Here is a 22,717-nt window from a genome sequence, read left to right as displayed (position 1 = left end):
AGAGGTGCAATGTAATTTTAGCAGATGTATTTTAGTTTTTTTTTATTCTGGTGTCCTTGCAGACGTCAATTTTTGTTCGAATAGAGATCAAAATTCACGGAGGTTTTTACCGTTCGCTATTTTGACGTGTACATTTTTTCTTGGTGCGTTATTGGCATCATTTTCATGCGGCGTTCAGATATCTCAAAAAACAGTGGGACCACCTTGTATGTCCGAGAATGGCTGCACAATAATTTTTCACAGAAGCTATTCTGAAAACAACTCTTAGAGTGGCTTGTTCATCTCTACGTAACAGGGAACACACCTTTACACTCACTCTACTATGAGTTTGATGTTTGTCCTGTGACAAACCAAAATGTACAATTTTCAGCGCTGACATTTTCAAAAAAAGAAGATGAATCAGAATCAGAAATCAGAATCAGAAACGGTTTTAATCGCCATGAAAGTTTACACATACACGGAATTAACTATGGCCGGAAGGTGCATACATTCAACATTGAGCAATCTTTAAAACTGGAATTGGTGATATACAGTCTAACTATACTAACGTTACAAAGTATAACTAATACTAACGGGCTAAAGTATTTAAAATTATGAATAAGTAGACCATATAAAATGTGAAATGTAAAATGTGAATTAGCCATAATATACAATCTTAGAATATAAAAATACAAATAAGATAACACGTTGTAAGTATGACTAGGTGTAATTATGTAGATAAAATGTTTTCGTAAGTGTAAAAGTCATTTTAAGTGTAAAAGTCATTGTAATATTATGGGTTTTTAGGGTGCATGCATTGGTGAATGGGTCCGCGATCATCAATTCGCTACACTTGAGAAGCCTGCTTAATCACGGGTGACTGCATGAATTCAATCCCAGGATTCTATTGGCGCCAGCTCACAGCTCTGATCTCTGAGCCACCCAGCCATCACATTGCAGGAGATTATTTTACTTGCTCGGACACTATTTGCGATCTAGTGTAATAATGTGATATTTGTATTCTTGGTTCTTTCGGTAAAGTCACGTAGAAGGGAAATAATAAAATAATATAAATATAAAACAATAAAGCATTTATTTTTTATATATGTAAATTATTTTATTATGTCCCTTCTACGTGACTTTACCGAAAGAACCAAGAATATGAATCCCTGCAGTCACGAAAGCTTTAAATCAAAATTTAAGATGATATTTGTTAATTTGCATTGATACATTGCAGTTAATGCATTGCACTTCCTACCTTTCTTATATTTACATACGGTCAAGCGATTAATGCTATACGATGATTTATATTGTAATATATGGTTACTAAAAACAATAATATAATTCTATTTTCACGCAACTGCGAGTAATTCACTTGCGTTTTGAGCACAACCGTTTTCTGGGCCATGCTCACATGGGCAAGATGCGTCTGTGTGTATACATGTTGAACTTCGTTCGCGCCGTACGTAACCAACCGTGCTAATCGGAGGTCTGTGCAATGGCACAGGGAGCTTGCTGGCTGCATTAAGCCTTGTTCTCCTCTTACAGATCCGTCTGCGTCTCTCTGGAGGAGCTCGCCGATACGCCGCCCCACCCTCAACGGGCCCCTCCCGCGCTGCTGCGATTCCCGCAGAGAACGCACCTCTGCCCAGAGAGAGCCCTCCAGGGCTCGTGCAGTGGCCATGGGTCCCAACAGATCTCCTCTCCTGCTGCTGCTACCCGGCTTCCTGCTACTGCTCCTGCTGCTACTCTGCCGCCGAGCCTGCGTGGATGCCAGCGAGTGGTGGTTAGTGCTTCGTTAAGACGCTCCAGAGTTGATTTTGCCTGCCCAGTGGCCAGTTGCTAGACGCCGCCGCGCTTCGACCGAACTGTAATTATATTAAGGCTAAGAAACCACTGGTTACTGACTCTGTAACGAGCCGACTACATGTTAGCAAACTGCCAAGTACATTGAAAGGCTTCTCCGTCGGCACAATCAGCATCTGTAACCTTGTTGAAAGGAGAAAATTCGGATAAAAAAATACCGTGATTTTTTTTTCAAATGTCATAACTAAAATGGTGTAATTATATTAAGGCTAAGAAACCACTGGTTACTGACTCTGTAACGAGCCGACTACATGTTAGCAAGCTGCCAAGTACATTGAAAGGCTTCTCCGTCGGCACAATCAGCATCTGTAACCTTGTTGAAAGGAGAAAATTCGGATAAAAAAATACCGTGATTTTTTTTTCAAATGTCATAACTAAAATGGTGTAATTATATTAAGGCTAAGAAACCACTGGTTACTGACTCTGTAACGAGCCGACTACATGTTAGCAAGCTGCCAAGTACATTGAAAGGCTTCTCCGTCGGCACAATCAGCATCTGTAACCTTGTTGAAAGGAGAACATTCGGATAAAAAAATACCGTGATTTTTTTTTTTCAAATGTCATAACTAAAATGATGTGGGTGCCCGTTCGCCCACAATACCAACGGCCCCTGCACAACACCTCTGCCACCGCCACCACCACCACCGGCAGCCACAGTAGCAGGGGTGAGTTACGATCCTGCGCCTTTCGTTTATCTTGGGCTCATTGACGCCCATGGGGTGTTAACTTGACATCCGGCTGTGGCGTGACACTAGCAAGCCACCCGCCAAAGTGAATGTCATTTATTATGCTTGGAAGTATTTCAGAATCGTCGTCACGTGCAAACTCCGAGCAGGGTTTAAAGCCTACCGAGGCATGGGTGGACTCAACTATTTTCACATTTTATCTCGGCAAAACAGTGATCCAATGCAATGAATACATTTTGTCATTGGCTTAAAATTTAAACTTGAATATGGAGCCTTGTTTAAATATCACTTTGCATCTATGTATGCAAGCTCAGGGCTTTGGGTAAACTCATGACCTGCAGTTCTCCGAAGGTGATGAAGATTTTGTGCTGTTTATTCAGTAGCCTTGGAGATGTATTTTGTTGCTGTTTTCATACACATACCTAATATCCTTGGGATGGTTTAAAAAGAAAACAATTATGCATACAATGAAATGCTCTGGTTGTATCAAGTATATACTCCGGGCTTTTATAAATGTTTTTAAAACAGGGTATTGCATTTTTTCTAAGTTTCCCTATTGCAGAAATGTGTTTCGCCACCTCTTTTACTGCACGGGGGCACACAGCGTGTAAACTGATACAAAACATTCTTCGTCAAGGTACAGACGGGCGTATTGGGTGCGTCCCACGCCCCCCCCCCCCCCCCCCGCAATTGCGCACTCTAATCACTCTCAGCCTACACATGGCGAGAGATTCTTGTTTTCCCGAGCGCCACGGGTGCGATATTTAAGAAGTTTGATATTTCAGGTTGCCGCTCGGCGAATGCGTTCCGATACGCGAGCCGGCTATTTCAGGTCGCTGGCAGAGGCTGCTGCCTTTCCGCAAGCGTGTTAATATTTCAATGTCTGCCTCCACAAATTGCGCTCAAGTCAAGAGGGCTTGCTGTGTACATTCGAGCACGCGAGAAGCACCGAGGGACTAGGGCTTCGTGATCGTATTTGAATGAATTATTCAACGCAGATGCTCTGAATTGTACACTCATTGACTCCGTGAAAGATGTCATCCCCCCCCACCCGCCCGCCCACCTTCCCCGTCAGTGTTACTCTGTCAAGATCTATTATTAAAAAATATTTATTTATTTGCTAAATGATTTAGCGCGAAATAATGAAAAGTGTATTCTCATTGGAATGTTTGTTAAAGCAGTGATATATAGTAGAGACACTGGATATATGTCTTCGTGGTGTGTTTTTATTGTGTACACAGCATACGCTGCCACGGTTATGGTCAGCTCAATGGACCGGCAATAGAGGTCGCCATTTCGATCTGCCAGCACGACAGTTGTGACAATGGAGCAATTTTCTTAAATCCACCCCACGTCCAACCACACAGGAGCACACGTGGGTACACAGACGTTAGTCATTCAGCAGAACGCGCGTGGCAGATAACGTGTGGCTACTCACACGCTGCGCTACGAACCCGGCCACCCGAGTTCAATTCCCGCTTACGGACAACACCCGTGATGATTATCTGAATCGGTTCTGGGGATGCCCTAGGTCGACTCAGCCTAAAATGAGTACCTTGTGCAATGTGTAAATATAGCCACTGGGGAGACAAATGCGACCGGGCATGGTGCTGGCTACCCACCCCCTCGTGTGCCGTTCCGGTCTTCATAGGTACTCGCTAACAGCACTTGCCCCAACAGCCTGTTAAAGCTATATGGGGAATCTTTGTCTTTGTACTCACACATCAATCACTCGGCATTATACACAGGAATCATCACCCTCTACTGCCAGAGTAATGCCCCAGGTTACCCTTGCAAATGAGACTATTATGGTCTCTAGTGTTCTCACCTGTTTAAACAAAATACACTTGATCTTGAAACCTCTTCTAAGGTGTCCGACCAGTATGGAAGAGTAGGCCAAATACCATATAGATCTCTTTCGCCTGTCTCCAGTGGAGGTTATTCCGCTAAGAGTGTCTTGTTGGAGCAATTGCATAACGGCACCTTTACCATTACTTATAACACGGCAATGCAGTCCATTTCTGTACCGTGTAAAGACGTGCCAAAATATTCACACAATTTAAATAAGAGTAGCTCAAATACCCTCTCGAGGCTGACCATCTTGACCCCGTGTTTCCGTAACGCCCTGCCCCTATGTCGTCCCACGCCCTGCCCGGCAAGGTCGTTGGCCCTGAATCCTCTACAGCGCCCGGAGTTGTACCTGCTGGGAGCCCAGCCGCTGTGCTCGCAGCTGATGGGGCTGTCTCAAGGCCAGCGCAAGCTGTGCCAGCTTTACCAGGACCACGTGGTGCACATCGGGGACGGGGCACGCCTCGCCATCCGCGAGTGCCAGCACCAGTTCCGTAACCGCCGCTGGAACTGCAGCACCGCGGACAGCGACTCTGTCTTTGGGCGGCTCACCCAGATAGGTCAGTCGCTCGCTCACTCAGTTTCATCTTCATTCACCCGCTCGCCTACTTGCTCACGCACCCAGACACGTACCCTCCCTCCCTCCCTTTCACTCACTCACTCTCTCTCTCACCCACTCACTCAATCAGCCCACCATCTACTCACACTTAGTCACTCACCCACCCAATAAACCACGTACCCATCTTCTCACTCACTCAAAAGCCCTCTCACTCACTCACCCTCTCACTCATTCATTCACCCACCACTCACTCACTCATTCGTCTCATGGAATATCAGAGGGGGACATGGCTTACAGTGTTACCTAGCAGGATGGGAATCCCAGCAACCAGCAAAGCCTAATGATTAATCCCCACAAAGATTGTCACAATTACATTTTCAGCCGTCAAGATTGGTTTGTCAGTTGTCTCAGCAAAATTGTCAATTGAAGTCACCATTAGATTCTAGTATCAATTTCTACTTTTGTCTAATTTTCACCATTATATTGTATTGTTTCACATTAATATTTATCTTGGTCCTACATCGTTGTTCACTCCATTGACTTGAATGCAAAATTAGTATAAAATGCGCATTCATCATAAATAATAATACATTTATCACTGACAATTACGTGCACATATATTGTGAAAAAATCTATTCAAATCGATGCATCAATTCATCGATACATGGTAAGGAGCATACACCATCATGCGATGAGAGTCACTGCATCACGCCCTTTCAGATTCGCTTCTGCGGCCGTCTGGAATGCTCTTCTTTCTGATACGAGGAAGCCATTGGAGCTATGCACTGTCAAATAATCTAGATTGAAAGCTAATTTCTTTACAACTGCTTTTTGTGTATAGTTTTCTGTCCTTCGCCTGCACCTTCGGTTAGCACAGTTGGCTACGTACGGTGCGAAATAAGTTCTACATACCTGCCCTATACCAAGAACACAGTCTGAATTAACAAGAGTGGTTCCTTAAGCTGACTCCTGAAGGTGGCGGAGGGAGCTCGAACGCTTCGTAATGCGGAGCGGGAAAGCGTTCCAGATTCCCTGAGCGAGTATACTTTAGCCAAGCGGTAGTGGCTATGCATGCCTGTAATCAAGCACTGTTGAGCTGAGGAATGGTGGATTGCACAAATGTTGTCAAACTCCCTTTTCGTAGCCGTTGAGGAGATGCCATATTCTGGCTTGCAAGGAGCAGTTTAGAAGGCAGATGTGGACCTCGCTTGTTCTGTACGAGATAGTGATTTCCCCTCGGTTTCCTCACACCTATAAACATTCATTAATTGGCCCATAACACCTTTATCTGGGTGCCACGGTGGTAAGATGTTAACTACCTCACGCACAGGAGTGCGTGGGTTCAATCACGACCCCGACGCCTGTATATTTGGAGTTTGCGTCTCTCTCCCCGTGGTCGCGTGGATTTTTCTCTGGGTCCTCCAGTTTTTCCCTCCACCTTTATAAACACGCGTTAGAGTATTTGGCTGCTATAAATTTACACGTGATAAGCCACTTCGTTAAGGTATCATTTCTGGCCAGGTCACTTCCGACAAAGAGCTGTATAACACAGTGGGCATTTCCTGGTAAAGTAAAAATTATTTTACCTTTATATATAGAGGATCATAGAGCTTGGGCAATTGTTGCTACCGGTCAGCCGCGTGGCTGCTGCCTTCCTGCTTGGCTGTGGTTCCTCCTCGCAGCTCCGAGTCGTCTCTCTATGGGAGTGAATACCGGGCATTGTTGCATTACAAGTCGAAATTATTACACTATATTGGCCGTTATTTTTGGCTGCACTACTGGAGAAGGCATGATGAGAAGTCATGGAGTTGCGAATGTGGAGGAACAGTAAAGAGAGCCAGAAAACTGGACAATCATCTTAAGGTCTTCCCACAAGCCAAATGAGTGACATTCCATTTGTCCTGTGAAGTCACGAGATGAATATGTTCACATTAGAAAATCTCACAGCTCGCAATGCACTGCCTGGTATCAGAAATTAGCGTTTATCCCACACTAGAGGTATGCTACAGGCATACGTTTTATATTAAACGAATGAGCGTTTCTTACGTGTCAAATCAAACATTTTTTAAAAATTATTATTTATGAGTGCTGCGGAAAAACTAAACTCAGAGAAAACTAAGTTAAATACCGTAATAACTTTGGAACCTCATTTGCCAGTAAAAAAAAAATGATAATTGTTTTTTTACCCTTTTATATGGCAACAAAACTTTATCTGGCAACAAAACGCCTTTTGGCGTCATCTGGTTCAACACCATGTGAGACTAGGCTCTAAGTAAAGCTGTCTCGGGTGTGGACCAATCAACTTCAAGGACAGTGCATACATTATCAGAGTTATGTTTTTTGTTTGCATTATGACTGCAGGTATTGTGGTCTATGCAAACATGACTCCTTGTAAAAAAGGTGTCAGTTATGTTACCAGATAAAAGGGTAAAAAAACAATTATCACCATAATAACTCTTCATTCACGGATTGGTCTTTCGCAAAAAAGTGACTATTCGGTTGAAGTTTTTCCGCACCCATTTTCCGCTCGACCATTCGCGTTTCGGCAAGACTGCATCACGGATAACGGGGGGCGGACGGGGGGGAGCTGTTACCTGCGCCCAACAAGTATTGGATCGCAGCCCCCAACACGTACGTTGCGTGCAAATGCTCGGAGCAGGGAGCCGCGAGACGGCGTTCGCCTACGCCGTGTCGGCGGCGGGCGTGGTGAACTCCGTGGCGCGCGCGTGCCGCGAGGGAGAGCTGGCCACGTGCGGCTGCAGCCGGGCGGCGCGTCCGCCGGACCTGGAGCGCGACTGGCTGTGGGGCGGCTGCGGCGACAACCTCGAGTACGGATACCGCTTCGCCAAGGAGTTCGTGGACGCCAGGGAGCGCGAGCAGCACTTCGCGCGCGCCTCCGCCGAGAACGCGCGCGCGCTCATGAACCTTCACAACAACGAGGCGGGCCGTCGGGTGAGTCGGTGCTCTGTGGGTAATTTGCCCTTGTTGTTGTGGTTGTTGTTGTTGTTCACTTACCTGGCCACCCACCTATTTTTGCGTTTAGTTGTTGTCCTTCACGTGCATCGCTAATTCGCACGGTTGGCTATGTACGGTGTAAAATAAGTTCAACATGCATGTACGTACGTACATAGCCAGTCGCTCCCACCCACCCACTCACTCACCCACTCACTCACCCACTCACCCACCCACTCACCCACCCACTCACCCACTCACCCACCCACCCACCCACTCACCCACCCACCCACCGACCCACCCACCCACCGACTCACCCACCCACCCACTCACCCACCCACCCATCCATTCACCCACTCACCCACCCACTCACTCAACCACCCACCCGTCCACTCACCCACTCACCCACCCACCCACCCACTCACTCACCCACCCACCCACTCACTCACCCACTCACCCACCCACTCACTCACTCACCCACTCACCCACCCGTCCACTCACCACCCACCCACTGATTCTGCACCCACCCACTCACCCACCCACTCACCCACCCACTCACTCACCCACTCACCCACCCACCCGTCCACTCACCCACCCACTCACCCACCCACTCACTCACCCACCCACTCACTCACTCACCCACCCACTCACCCACCCACTCACTCACCCACTCACCCACCCACCCGTCCACTCACCCACCCACTCACCCACCCACCCACCCAGGAGCTAAATGTCAATGTCGAGGTCTGCCAGCTACGACAAGAGGGCTTCAGGCGAGAGAGTTCGTGTAGTTTTTCAATTCCTCTGTTGAAGGAGTGCAGACCACACTGGTTTACAAAGCGGTCCATAGCAATGGTAATGCATTGCTGACAAACATATTAATGCGTTACTGATCACAAGCCAAATACCCCCACAAAAATAATACTTGCCTCTTGACTACTACAAAAATGCAACGCAGGACATGTATCGGGCGCCTCTTGTAAAACCAACAAAGTTATATATCTCTGTTTAAACAAAATGCATTCATTAACAGTGATACATTACTGATCACACTGTTGTTGCTGATGTTATTGACAACTCCAGTAAACTGGTGTGGTAGAGACAGGCCACCTGAACCGCAAATGAGATCATCCCCCAGGTGCTGGGTTTCCTGTTCGAAATAATAATAATGAAACAACTCAACACGTTCATTAATAACGCTGCCTTTAAAGGAGAAATGTATACATATATAATCGGCAACGTTTTGGGCAATGTCCCTTCTTCATAATGAAGGCAGTGTTATTGACGAATGTGTGTGTTTATATATGTTCTGGTGTAGCGCTGCCAAACGCAGCAGCATCACCAAATCAAGTTCGTTCCTTTCTCAGTACCGATTGTCCTGGTGAGGGTCGCGGCGGCAACACGTTGAGTAGGGTGGTCCAGACCTCCCTTTCTTGTTATTATTCCTCTGCTCATTAACACGGGAAATGCTCACCGAGTCCCCACTATTTTTCTGGAGGGATATTGCTAAGTGTTTGCAGTAGGGGGCGACGATCTCTGTGTGTTTCTCAATCAACTAAATTTCGAGTAATTTTACAAATTGAGACCAATTTGTACCAAGACGCTGGCACGTAATATTATACAACTAGTGGCATTAGCCGTCATACAACGGGTTCGTAAATTTTGTATTCAATGAAAAATAATAAAACGTAAAGATTGTATTTAATTTATTTAATTAAACATTTCTCTATATACAGTATCACATTTGGTGTAAATTGATCATCTCTCAAGGGTTTACCTTGAGATGGAGTTTGTTGAGTCAGCACTAACGAATCGCTGGACGTGTACCATTGCATAATCCCTTTTTTGGGGGGTTGAGATTTCGTATCGGCATTGCAATGGTTCTTTTTTTTTCAAAACAAATTCATGAGGTGGCATTCCCTGAAGGTGTTAGTGGAGTGGTGCAAGAAATTCTGCTGGATAATGATTTGGACGTTACTCGGATCTACGTCACATACCCCAGCGTTACATACAGCATTAGTGTCAGGCACGAGGCACAGATCATCAAAACTACATGTACATTTTTGGAGAAAATTGATTATTCTTGTAACAAACTAATATTTAGTTACAATTTTCATATAATCCTCTCATTAAAAAACAAAACAAATATTGCATGATAATCCACGTAGCCTCCCCAGCGGGTATGCACAGCGTACAGAGTATCAGGCGTTAGGCACAGATCACCAACACTGTATATAATGAAAGCATAATTTACAATGCATGCAAATCATCGTTGATGCCTGAAATTAGTGGCTTTGTTTTCGAGTGTAAACCATCTTCCCTTATCCACAACGGTGAGCTGGGTGTACGACTGACAAGAGATCTTCATGTTTGTTGTTTCACCTTCCATGAGCATGAGGCCCGTAAACATGCAACGTTCACCCAGCCTTGGCATGTAATTGAACCCGTTGGACTAACGTTGGCTCAACGTTCCATTGTTTCCTGGGCGCACAGGATTACAAGCGCAGATCGCTGCGTTCCGACGTCACGTTCCAAATTTGTCAAATTAAAACAAATTTTCTTGCAATTTACCAGGTTGGAAATATACTTGAATTGGTTTTTTACCCTTCTATCTGGAAACAAAACTGACACCTTTTTTTTACAAGGAGTCATGTTTACATAGACCACAATACCTGCAGTCATAATGCAAACAAAAAACATAACTCTGATAATGTGCACTGTCCTTGAAGTTGATTGGTCCACACCCGAGACAGCTTTCCATGGGTTGGACCAGATGACGCCAAAAGGCGCACAACTCAAAGACAATGCACCATCAGAGTATGAGAGCTCGGGAAGAGCATTTACACCATTGGAACCTCATTTGCCAGTAAAAATATGATAATTGTTTTTTTACCCTTGGTGAAAATATACTTATTAATTATCGCCCCCCACCCCCCCGTACTGCGATAATTTGGCAGGACCATCCTGAAAAAGAGCCATGAGACTCAGTGAGACTTTCCTGAGAAAATAAGCAGAAAAATATTAATATAACGTCCGAATGAGACCATAATTATTATATGTATGTTACTGTATGTTGAACTTCTTTCGCACCGTACGTAGCCAAGCGTGCAAATCGGAGGTGCGGATATGAAATGCTTGTTCATACATTGAAACAAAAAATACCCCAAGTAAGCCGATAACACGTGTCAAAACATGCAGTTTTATCTTTTGTCATAACGTGTCATCAATTCACATCATTACCTGATTATTGCCCAACGGAGGTGTCAACACACAATGTGATAGTGGGTGATGGGTCCGCTACAGAATGCATAGCTGGGATCGCCGTGAGCTATTGCCATTTGTGAGGAGAGCTTAAAGTGAGTGGAGCCGCATGAGGATTAAAGGACGCTCTCTAAACCCCCAACTCTGATTGGCTAATCGAGGCGCTTGTAGAAACGTCCCAAAATAGGACTACAGAGTTCTTGCTGCCTTTCTACTTTGCTGGTCTGTGGCTTCATCGTGCTTGTAAATAATTCTGTCTCTCCCTGAGAGTGAATGTTGATACTCCTACTGATGCTCCTGCTGTTGTGGAGTGACTCGTGCAGGCAGCTATGGCTACAGGGTTTGGTGGTACATGTTTTTGATGTCGTTTATTGTGAAAATTCGGTCACAGTTCCCATGAGCACTGTTGCATTGCTTTTATGGCTTTATTTTGGTGATTTCTAAAAGTTTTTTGGTTTGCCCATGTTTTTGTTTGTTGTAGTACGGAGTTAGACTGATGGCTTTAATCTAAGTTGTCTTGTGGTTGTTGTTGTTGTTTGGCTTGCATCCCACTGGGATTTTTGCACACAGCGTTGGTGTACGGTGCTTTTTTTCTGGAAGACTTTGCAGTTTTTTTCTGGATTTTTCTGTTTGCACATAGTCACTTTAAGATGTTTTCTTGTTCATGTTTTTGTCTTTTGTTTTGTTGCGGTTGCACCCGATTCATGAGCCGAATGGCTCACAGGGCTATACCAAATTAACGGAAACTGAACTGAAACTGCTAACTATGCAAGTTACACATTGTGCATTATTAGTACGATACAGTATACAGAAGAGTAACACTATCGCAATGTATTGGGAAGACGTACGGTACTCAACATTGTTCAACAGGGGAGAGCCCTACACGGTTACGTACATACTACGGTGTTTTTGATGATAATAATAATAATACAGCACTGCACCCTTCAGAAACTACTTAATTCCACTGATGGATAAAGAGGCCCTTCAGGCAACGTCACTTGCAGCGCTTGTTTTTACCATACTTGCCCAGTTGGTGAAGGTGGATCCCAGAACCGATTTATAATTAACTTGATTCTGATGTTGACCGTGTAATACGAAAGATAGCTGTAGTCATGAACAAACATTTATCGTGGGTCATTTACAGAACATGTTCAATCATCAACTCAATACATTCCAAGACGTATTCATGACTCACACGACAAAACATTATGAATAGTGCACCACGGGACAGTGCACGCCTTGTCCCTTATTGAATGCATGTGCTGTGGACAATGTCTGTAGGTGCCTCTGTAAGGCTAGCTTGCAGGGGAGAGCGCATGAATTCATGCTTTGAGCAATGTGAGCCTCGACGGGAAAAGTGCACAATGACACGCTCCGAGTTAATCAGTTCCTCGTGGGGATGCAATGTGAATTTGTGCGTGAATTGCAAACGCCAAGGGGTAATGATGAACAGCTGGGGGGGCTTTGAATCGGGCATTGTGGTGAGCGAGAGCGGAGATGACGGGCGGTAAAGTTCCCTTTTCCAAACATTAGCGAGTGGATGGATGCAGCTTCAGCAGTGGGCCATTTAGCAAAAATGCAAACAATTACAGACTTTGTAGCTGGCTTAAATTATTCATGGAAATATGCTTTATAGTATTATTATTTCATGCATTTCCTTTTTTTTAGAGCATGGTAATAGCGTATTCTGGGTTTTCTTAAGTCACATGTTTGGAATATGGTCAATAGAAAAGTGACAGGACATTTGCCGCATGTTTCAACTCTCATACAATGCCTCGGCGCAATATTCATTTTCTACCCTTCTAAATGGCTCGAGAGCATTTGTTTCCCTCCCCTCCGTAATCCACCTCAATGCCCTCTCCCTTCTCTCCCCCGGCCTTCCCCCCTTCACCAAAACTCCCTAAACCACCCACCCCTCCACCCCCGCCAGGCCGTCTACCGCTTGGCGGACGTGGCTTGCAAGTGCCACGGCGTGTCGGGCTCGTGCTCGCTCAAGACGTGCTGGCTGCAGCTCGCCGACTTCCGCAAGGTAGGCAAGGAGCTCAAGGAGAAGTACGACAGCGCGTCGGCCGTGCGCCTGGGACGCCGCGGCAACCTGGAGCCGGCCAGCCGCAAGTTCAGCCCGCCGTCCGTCGACAACCTGGTGCACGTGGACGCGAGCCCGGACTACTGCGTGCGCAACGAGACGACGGGTTCGCTGGGCACGGCAGGCCGCTCGTGCAACAAGACGTCAGAGGGCATGGACGGCTGCGAGCTCATGTGCTGCGGCCGCGGCTACGACCACTTCAAGGCGACCGTGGTGGAGCGCTGCAACTGCAAGTTCCACTGGTGCTGCTACGTCAAGTGCAAGAAGTGCACGTCGGTCGTGGACAGGTTCGTGTGCAAATAGCGGCGGTGGCGGCGGCCGTTTCGGGCTCCGTTCCTCGCTCATTTTCGGACTTTCTCCACCTCCTCGCCGCAACCGCCACCCGACTCCCAAACATGACCCCCCCCAAAAAAATTGCCTGCCCCCGACAACCCTCCCCAACCCTGCCCGCCAATCCCCAACGCTCTGCGTAAACCACGACCGCCACTCTGGAGCAACTGGAGCAGAACAGCGCAGAAGAGGGGAGGGAAGAAAAATCTCGAAGACTGATGTTGTTCTTGAGCGCTTGCTCCCGTCCAAGCAACTGAAGCAAATCTGAGAGAGAAAACCCCGGCAGGCAGCTTGAATGAGTTTGCACACACGTGCCTCTTTATTGCCGGATCGCGGCCGTGCTCGTCATGGATGGACATTGCGAGTTGCGACGTGGGAGCGGATATTTGAGCACTGGCACGTGAAGAAAGTTTTCATTTGAGAAGTAAGAAGAGGGAAAAAAATACTTTTTATTTAATTGCGGCCAGGTGCATACACACAAATACACAACGAGTTGGGGGGTTGTTTTTGTTCATGTTTGTACCCCATCAGTGGACAAACTTGCAATGAGATGGTTGTCCTAAATCTTTCAAAAGCTGGAAAATGCTTGGAAATAAATGGGTATATATGTATTGCCCATTGTAACTGAAAATGTTTAAATGGTAGGTTGACAAACCAAAGAACATTCTCTGCTTTTTTTTACATAAACTGTTTGTAAAGCTGAACTATCATATTAAGTAATTAAACAATCTATTAAATATATATTCTAGCATAGACCAAAGCCTTATTTTCTAAAGTGAAACGGTACGGTGGTATATGAAACGTTCCTAGATTTATTTCACTTAATAGACCATACCAAACAGCAATAGCTGGCATTGGACTCAACACAACACCGCGTAAATAAAATCTACCCCTTGTGCCTTTGTAAATAATACGGTTCCGAGGATGATGCCTTTCCTTGACTTGCACTGGGGTAGCCAGCACTTCTCGCTGTTGCGTGATAAACTTTGTTAGTTCCTTGGGACTTGTGTAATTTGTGCTATCGGGGCTTGCAAGACAAAGTTGTGGTCCTTTGTGGTTTCTGTTTTTTTCTCCCCATTTTTTCACGCGCACACATCCTTCCAGCGCCCTCTACGAGACAAACCGGGCAAACACGAAACACGTAATAAAGGAATGGCAACCCGTTATTGCATCGCAAAGAATTGACGCGGCGAATTTCATTTGTTTGGGTTGTTGTTGTTGGGTTTTTTCACGGAGACAATTGTTCAACTTTGAAACTCAGATTGATTTCAGTAGCCTATGTGTGTACGTGTAAGACCCATTGCAAGCTCGAACCCCCCCTCACCCCCTTGTTTAAAGCTTGGATGATGGAATTGTGCTAATAATGGGTTAGGCCTGCCACTGCATGTTAAGTGCATTTTATTTATTTGTTTAATGATTATGCATTCAAAGTACAGTAATAACGTGTTTGACAAGACACCCATTAAATGGGTGATGGATCCGTACAGCACCGTACGCCTATCCACCGTTGACTTACAGACGCACATTTATTTTTAATAATGCATGTAACCGTTTATTTATTTATACGTGGATTCATTGTGGTCACCTTTAACGCTACAAATGTATAATTTCTTATCTATATTTTGGATACTTATCGAAAATAAAGGCGGCAGTAGGATACGATTTAGACTGGACGACATTAACGGGACTGTACATCGTCATAGCTCACAGCGGCACACAACTTAAAGGATATGCCAAAAGATGCAGCATTGTGGAGCATGAATAAATTGTTTTGGCAAATAAATAAATATAGCTACTTATTGACCCAACCCATGGTTGTGTGACAGGCAGGAATTTATTTCTGTAGTGCAAATGCTTGTGGTGTGTGGAGTTTGATGAAATTCCATGGTGGACAAACTACACGGTAAGAAATTACAGTATTAGGCTTGTGGATGATGATGATGGTGGTGGTGGTAAGTGTGTGAACTGTTTTACTTCGATGAATATACTCTACGCCCATTTGTTAATCCATTGCTGGATGAAAGCCTCCCAATGCCATGTTGGTCAATGAGGACCACCCATAAAGGTAGGGGAGGGTCTGCTAGCTAGAGTAATAGTCCACATCTCAACTGGCATCTCAACTGATCCCACTCACCAATTGCTATTGGCCAAGGCTGGAAATCAAACTCTGGTCGTAGGGTGCATAGTGCAGTGAGCGAACCACCGCTCTGCCACATATGTACAGCCCTTTGTCAATCCACTGCTGGATGAAGGCCTCCACACGGTAGGTTTGTCACGGGTGGTTGATTGTCAATCCACTGCTGGATGAAGGCCTCCACACGGTAGGTTGGTCACGGGTGGTTGATTGCTCACCATACTGGTCTGTGTGGGTTAGTGAATGCCTGCGGGTAGCATAGACACAGGACAATAGAATATGGCCACACTCTAAACGTATATATTTAATACCATGATCATTTGGCATTGAGGCTTGGACCATGCATCACATGGTGTGCATGGTTGAAGCTGCGTATATTAAAAAAAAACATCTCTGGGTCTTCACAAACGAATCTGGGTCCTTGGAAGAAACTCTGCTGTGAAGTTCAGTGCGCACAAGTGGACTTCCATGAGTTTGCTGCATGCTACAAACAAAAGGCCCACAGGCATGGACTTCTTTTGCTGAATGTGATCAGTCAGTGCAAATGTGGTTTCATACAGCTCTGATTTACTGCTATGTCTGTGTCCATTTGGCACACAATTAACATTTGAGGTCGGCGCTTTGTCTTACTATTAAATTACAGTGATATCGTGACTTGTCATATAATCTATACATGGGTTTAAACATTTACACAAAAATGCGGGTTTCTCAAGAAGAAATGGGTCAATAACAGAACTCCCAGAATTCCAACACTCTGCAGGGACATCACCCCATGGATTACATGTGCTGGATTGAGGCCAACGTATGCAATACTGTAAATAGATGGTAGGAAACGCGTGGGAAGATCCAGTTTGTGATCAGAAGCAGCTGCGTTTTGATGTCTGAATGACACACAGTGGCTCTCGTTCTAGCCCAGCTCAAGGAGTTGCGTTGGCGCAAAGGTTCTCTGTTCTTCATCACAAACAGGGCAGGAACTTTCCAGTTCGAAACACACCATGCCCAGGAGACAATGACATTGGTTCAAACTTACATTGGACCAGATGGATAAGGGGGTTATGGTTCCGTGTCTGAAAGATAATAATCAAAATAATACCGTGCCCCGATGTAAAAATAAATGTTAAAATAGACGGGCATAATTTTTATTGCAGAGATGAAACCCAAGAATTACCTCATGCTTCAAGGCATGGTGAGTGCACATCACAATGAACTAGTGTTCGTTTAGTCAGAATTTGCTTTAATTTTAGGCACTATTACTCTAGTCGACAACCTGTGTAATTATATTAATGTCTTAGTCTGTGGATTCCATTGCGTAATTATCTAAATATAATTGATGAAAGAAGTAAAAATGTAGTCCACTCTTAAGTCGCTACATGTTGGTGTGAGGGGAGGGGGCGAGATTTCCCACCCACCCAATCAATATTCGTCAGTCATGCTTAGCTTTTTGATGGGGAATCGGTGATGATCATGCTCGATAAAAAAAAACCCAGTCGTTGACTAAAATGAAAAAATATACGAAGTTTAATATTTTCATTACTAATTTTATCAAAAAAATTAACACTACTCAAAAAAGCCTGAATAAAATTCCGTGCCAAGAATTAAATCAGTGATAACATCTGAACTTAATGAATTGGTGGCCCTTCACCACCTCATGCTGACGAGTGTAATTAAGTATGGCCAAACAAACAACCCCCAACGACATGGTGTAGACAGGGTATCCAGCAGTGGACTGACATTAATAAATGAGAGCTTAAATTTCGATTTAAAGCTTTCGTGACTGCAGGGATTCATCTTCTTGGTTCTTTCGGTAAAGTCACGTAGAAGGGAAGTAATAAAATAATAAAAATAAAACATAATAAAATAATTCTCACGACGTTTCGGCCACAACGCAAACAGCCGTCCTCAGGTGAAAACCAGGTCTGTCGGGGAGACAGCGTCTGAATGAAACAGCACATGAGCTTGGAGCATATATATAAGCTGGGTTGGGAGGGGGGGAAAGGGCGCTTCGACAAAAGAGAGCTTGCAATCGGTTGGTTGTGAGTGCAAATTTCAGTCGGGGATCAACTTGGCCATTGATCCTTCCTGGGAAGTCAACAGTGGTTCTATGGAAACTCACCCCCCCCCCCCCCAACTTTAGGAATGTGGAATTTCTACTACTAGTTTAGGCTTGTCAACAGTCGAAGAGCATTACCCCACACTCGATTGGGCGAGAAACCCCTCAATATTTTAATGAAGAGGGTGGAGAGTTCTTGGGTTGTCTGTCACATGTAGTGGCAGTGGATCATGAATGCGGCACAACAGAGGTGTACACCGAGGCACAAACAGTAGCAGCTGTGTCCAATATTCATAAGAAATATTTCAAAGTTCAAAGTTCATTTATTAGGTATAGCCCTGTGAGCCATTCGGCTCTTGAATCGGGTGCAACCGCAACAAACAAAAAAACATGAACAAGAAAACATCTTAAAGTGACTATGTGCAAACAAAAAATCCAAGAAAAGACAGCAAAATATTGCAGAAAAATCACCGTACACCAACCCTGTGCAAATATCCCAGTGGGATGCAAGTCAAACAACAACAACCACAAGACAACTTAGATTAAGGCCATCAGTCTAACTCTTTTCTACAACAAACAAACATGGTCAAACCAAAAAACTTTTCGAAAATCACCAAAATAAAGCCATAAAAGCAATGAAACAGTGGTCATAGGAACTGTGACCGAATTTTCACAATAAACGACGTAATGAAATAGGGACGGTTAGGTCGAAGTGGCATTTACACTATGCTGTCAGTGACATTATTTTCATATTAAATATTGTAGGTGTTTTTTTTTAAAATAATCTCTATCATTTGCATCTGCATACTAAATGACATTTCACTATTGGGTTTCACTAAAACTGTTGGCCCACGTTTGGAGACCTGTATATTGTTCATACGTTACTTGGTCCAGTTTGCAATAAATCTTTATATCCTGACACGTAATCCTACCCATATCCTGTACAGGAATTTCTTTGAAAGGCAAATTACAAATACTGTACGCAGCAACCTTTGCATTAAATATATTTTCTAAAATAGTCTATAAGCAACATTGCACTGAATATCGTTAAATTGGTAATGTCAGTGTCACGTATGGCTTTATCATGATTCGTGGGAATGCCTGTCGTGAATTATAAGGCGAGGATGTAATGTCATATTTTACTTATATTAAAGGTGCCCTTGAGCAGACCTTTGTCTGGGAGAGAGATAAGCAGTGTCGTCATGGCAGTCGGGTTTTATGACATTTTTTTACTGACGTTGTTCCACAATCATGTACCACTTATTGGTAAAAAATACAACCATTTTAATTCACTCAGATAATGAAGCTGAAAAAAAATGCAAGAGCAGCCCAAAAAAGTACAACACTTATAAAAAATATTTGCCACACGGTGAGACGGTTTCTCATCACTCTATTAAAACAGCATTTGTGTTTCGTTCACAGCCATTATTGCAAACGTGTCTCGAACTATATTGGCCGAAGAGATCAGGCTCGCATCCTTGATGGCTTTTAAAAGTCAAGCCGGGGAATTTATTGAGCTGCAGTGGGATTTGAGACAGGGCGGCGAGGTTAATGCGGCTGTTCGATAATAGTGAGTGACGGGGCCAGTGGCGCCCACAGAGTAGGCAGAACCTTGCTCTGGTGTCTCATCAGAAGTGAAAACCTGTCACCACGCAGTGACCCGGCCACTCTTCATAACCCTGCCGAGATGCATAAGAGACCCGAGGCCAGGGGTGATCGTGGGCATCTTGCGACGATGGCTTGCAGAGAGAAACGCGATTTGTATTCCTTGGTGGTGTGCCAACGTAAAGTTTAACCAGCGACACCATCTGTTGGGTTCAGCGGCGATTCTGGCCCATTTAGGGGCCCTAAGAAGAAGTTATTTTTGGTGGCTCCCTCGCCTTTCGATTTATAAACTCCCAAGTGAGATTACAGAAGAAATACAGTATATACAAGAGAATAGAGAAATAGCAAGATGAGAGAAGTTACATACAAATGAGACAGATGCCGTGAAATAAGAGATGTAGACAAGATAAAAATATGAAATTATGTACATAAGATACAGTGCAATGTACAAATGAGATTAATAGATTTTCAATGTATAGCTTTTTTGCATTCGAATGTGAATTTGATCTATATTTAGTTCACCTCTATTTATTGCATGAACCCAGGGCCCTTTGAGATGCTTGCGGTCCTGAGTGCTTGCAACATCGTTGGCTTATGTCTCGCACCACCCTTTGTCTGTGGTTGGTGTTTTATTATACTGTCATGTGCCACCGTCCTGTTTATGAAGAACAGAGCCATTGCACTGACACGCAAGCTACTTGAGATGGGGGACAAATATCTTCCGTGTGTGCCATGCAGGCATCACTTACAATTCTCTCCCCTCTGATAAAAAAATTGCCATTTTTAAAATGTGACACCACTGCACTTTTATTAAAACGAATGGAAGTGATGATTAGTTGTAGTTTCATGTTTAGTTTGACATAGCGTCCATAATGCATATTTCATCTACAACAATCACCGAGGACCCACAGACAAGCTGGAAGTTCGCTGGCAGGTGGTGAGCCGCAGCTACCAATAATTTCCCAAGCTCAGCAATCCTCTATACATTCAGATATTTTAAACCAATTAATGAATGTATACATGTTGGGAGGAAACCGGAGCACCCCGGGGGATAGATGGAGACAGATGGTGATTAGTCCACACTTTTTGTACTGCCGACTCGTGGCAAGCCAGGGTATGTCACCTCGCGCGCCAACACGAATTGAGTTGGAACAGATGGAAATTAGTCCACACTTGCTGTACCGCCTTATCCTGGCAAGCCAAGGTATGGGACCTCCTTGACGCCGCAATGTGTGTGATCCACCAACACTCGCGAACTCCAAAAGTGCATGATTACAGAGGCCACGTGCACCGCCATCACTGCCCCTCCTACTGGACATGTGAAAAAAAAGCTTTATAGCTCATCGGATTCCTCCAATAGAAGTATTCTGTATCATGGGACCTCCCTTGCCAATCAGTTTCACAGACAATGCATATCATACCAGAGCATGTTTTATGTTTGCATGTTCACCACAAGTATATGTGGACATGATTCTTTGCAAAAGGTTTCAGTTTGATTAATTAACATCGTAACACCTAAATTTTGATTTAAAGCTTTCGTGACTGCAGGGGTTCATATTCTTGGTTCTTTCGGTAAAGTCACGTAGAATGGAAATAAGGAAATAAATAATAAAATAATATTAATATAAAACAATATTAATATTATTTTATTATTTCCCTTCTACGTGACTTTACCGAAAGAACCAAGAATATCGTAACACCTGTTTATTGCCAAAAAGGGTAAAACCTATTCTCATGTTCTTTTATAAGTATTCTGATACTGGTAGGAACTACCTGGTTCCACCAGCCCACAGGAGATTATTGTGTCCGTCCGTCGTGCATCCAAAAGTGGGAGGGGTGGGGCTGGGTGGGGAGGGGCTGGCTGGGGAGGGGCTGGGTGGGGAGGGGAGGGAGGGGCTGGGTGGGGAGGGGTGGGGCTGTGTGGGGAGGGGCTGGTCACCTCGTGGTGCCCTTATAAAACTCAACGTTTAACCTACTCACGCCGGCTTGTGCCCGCCCTCACAGTCGGGCATATTTGCGGAATCCACCACGCCGCCGTTGACCCTGGCCATTGACCGAGCAACCCAACGTTCCTACCAGCTCCCTCCGCAGGAATGTGTTTAAATGGAGTGCCATAATGACACACCTGACCCTGACTTTAGTTTGTTTTTTTTATTTACAAAGTTTGAACGTGGGTGTTTAACAGCTCGGTGTATAATTTGCTCCCTCTGTTGCCTGCCAACCCAGTCGCCCTTAACAGAGCCGTATAAATCAATTTGGCTTTAACTTGGGGCAATAAACTTTTGACTTCTGCCAGAGCCGAGTGCGTACGTGAGATAAGAGTATGTATGTCTGTGAGATAAGATTATATATGTCTACGAGATAACCTGTGTTTTTGTTTGCTCAATACACAGAGGCTTGAGTGCTTTTCGCACACGCTATCGGCCGTTGTTTAAACACTTTCAAGATAAGCAGCGACGTACACCGAATTACGTCTTCTTATAATGAATACTTAATTCAAATTCATCAGCATTCGAATCGTTCGAATAGGCGAGTTGTCAACCCACAAGGCGAACTTGCATACCTGTCAACCCCTTATCAGTGCCCTCCTACCTTATGACAGACCAGTCCCATCACAAGGGAGAAACACAAAGAGACGACATATTTGTTGCCTGTATTGAAACGGCTGTACGCACGTAGTATGGACCTGAAAACTCAATTTCCCTGTACAAGAACACGGGGTAAATTCTAGATTTGAAGCTTTCGTGGCTGCAAGGATTCATACTCAGTTTTTTCCCGGTAAAGTCACGTAGGTGAAAAATTAAATAAATAACTAAATTAAATCAGACGTTTCGGGCGCAACACAAGCGTCCTTCTTCAGGTGCGCCCGAAACGTCGTGATTTAATTTTTTTTCATTTATTTTTTTACCTACGTGACTTTACCAAAAAAACCCAAAGAATACGGGGTAAACCGTATGGGTTGACAGCTATGAGTAACTTGAGTTGCCACAACCTATACTCGTTTACCTCACAATACAAGGAGAGCCTTATACAAACGTGAGCGATCGGGGCTAACTTGCGTTAAAGACATGTTTAGAAGCTTAAAGCAATTATTGTAGTAGTACAGTACAAGTGCAGTAGTACAGTACAAGAGGTGGGGGGGGGGGTGAACCGCAAGAAACCTCCACGTGGCCATTACGTAACCCCCCCCGCCTACGTCACAGGCGACCCAGCCGGCGGAGGAGACGTCACCACTCACGTCAAACACCGGCGTGGCTGACGTCACCGCGGCAACGGCTTCGAACGCCTGTCAGCCAACGCGTGATTGACGTCACCGCGCACGGTGGGGGTGGGGGTGTGCGTGGTGACGTCAGCGAGCACG

The 22,717-nt window shown here is 44.7% G+C and overlaps 1 protein-coding gene across 3 annotated transcripts in view; it reads left to right on the top strand.

Annotated features, from left to right (window-relative positions):
* Positions 1–17,652, top strand: part of LOC133342643 (protein Wnt-5b-like) — a 53,270-nt gene extending 35,618 nt beyond the window's left edge. For all 3 annotated transcript variants that reach the window (XM_061551924.1, XM_061551925.1, XM_061551923.1), the window contains exons 3-6: positions 1,528–1,765; positions 4,692–4,939; positions 7,598–7,890; positions 13,082–17,652. In XM_061551924.1, the coding sequence (XP_061407908.1) occupies positions 1,662–1,765; positions 4,692–4,939; positions 7,598–7,890; positions 13,082–13,540 (1,104 nt within the window). In that variant the 5' untranslated portion in view covers positions 1,528–1,661 and the 3' untranslated portion in view covers positions 13,541–17,652. The remainder of the gene's footprint in view (positions 1–1,527; positions 1,766–4,691; positions 4,940–7,597; positions 7,891–13,081) is intronic.
* The last annotated feature ends 5,065 nt before the right edge of the window (positions 17,653–22,717 follow it).

Source organism: Lethenteron reissneri, chromosome 15, assembly GCF_015708825.2.
Source record: "Lethenteron reissneri isolate LAM-NWPU_2019-01 chromosome 15, ASM1570882v1, whole genome shotgun sequence".
NCBI classification, from domain to species: Eukaryota; Metazoa; Chordata; class Hyperoartia; order Petromyzontiformes; family Petromyzontidae; genus Lethenteron; species Lethenteron reissneri.
The sequence above is the reverse complement of the archived record's forward strand: the minus strand, read 5'-3'. Positions and strand labels throughout refer to the sequence as shown.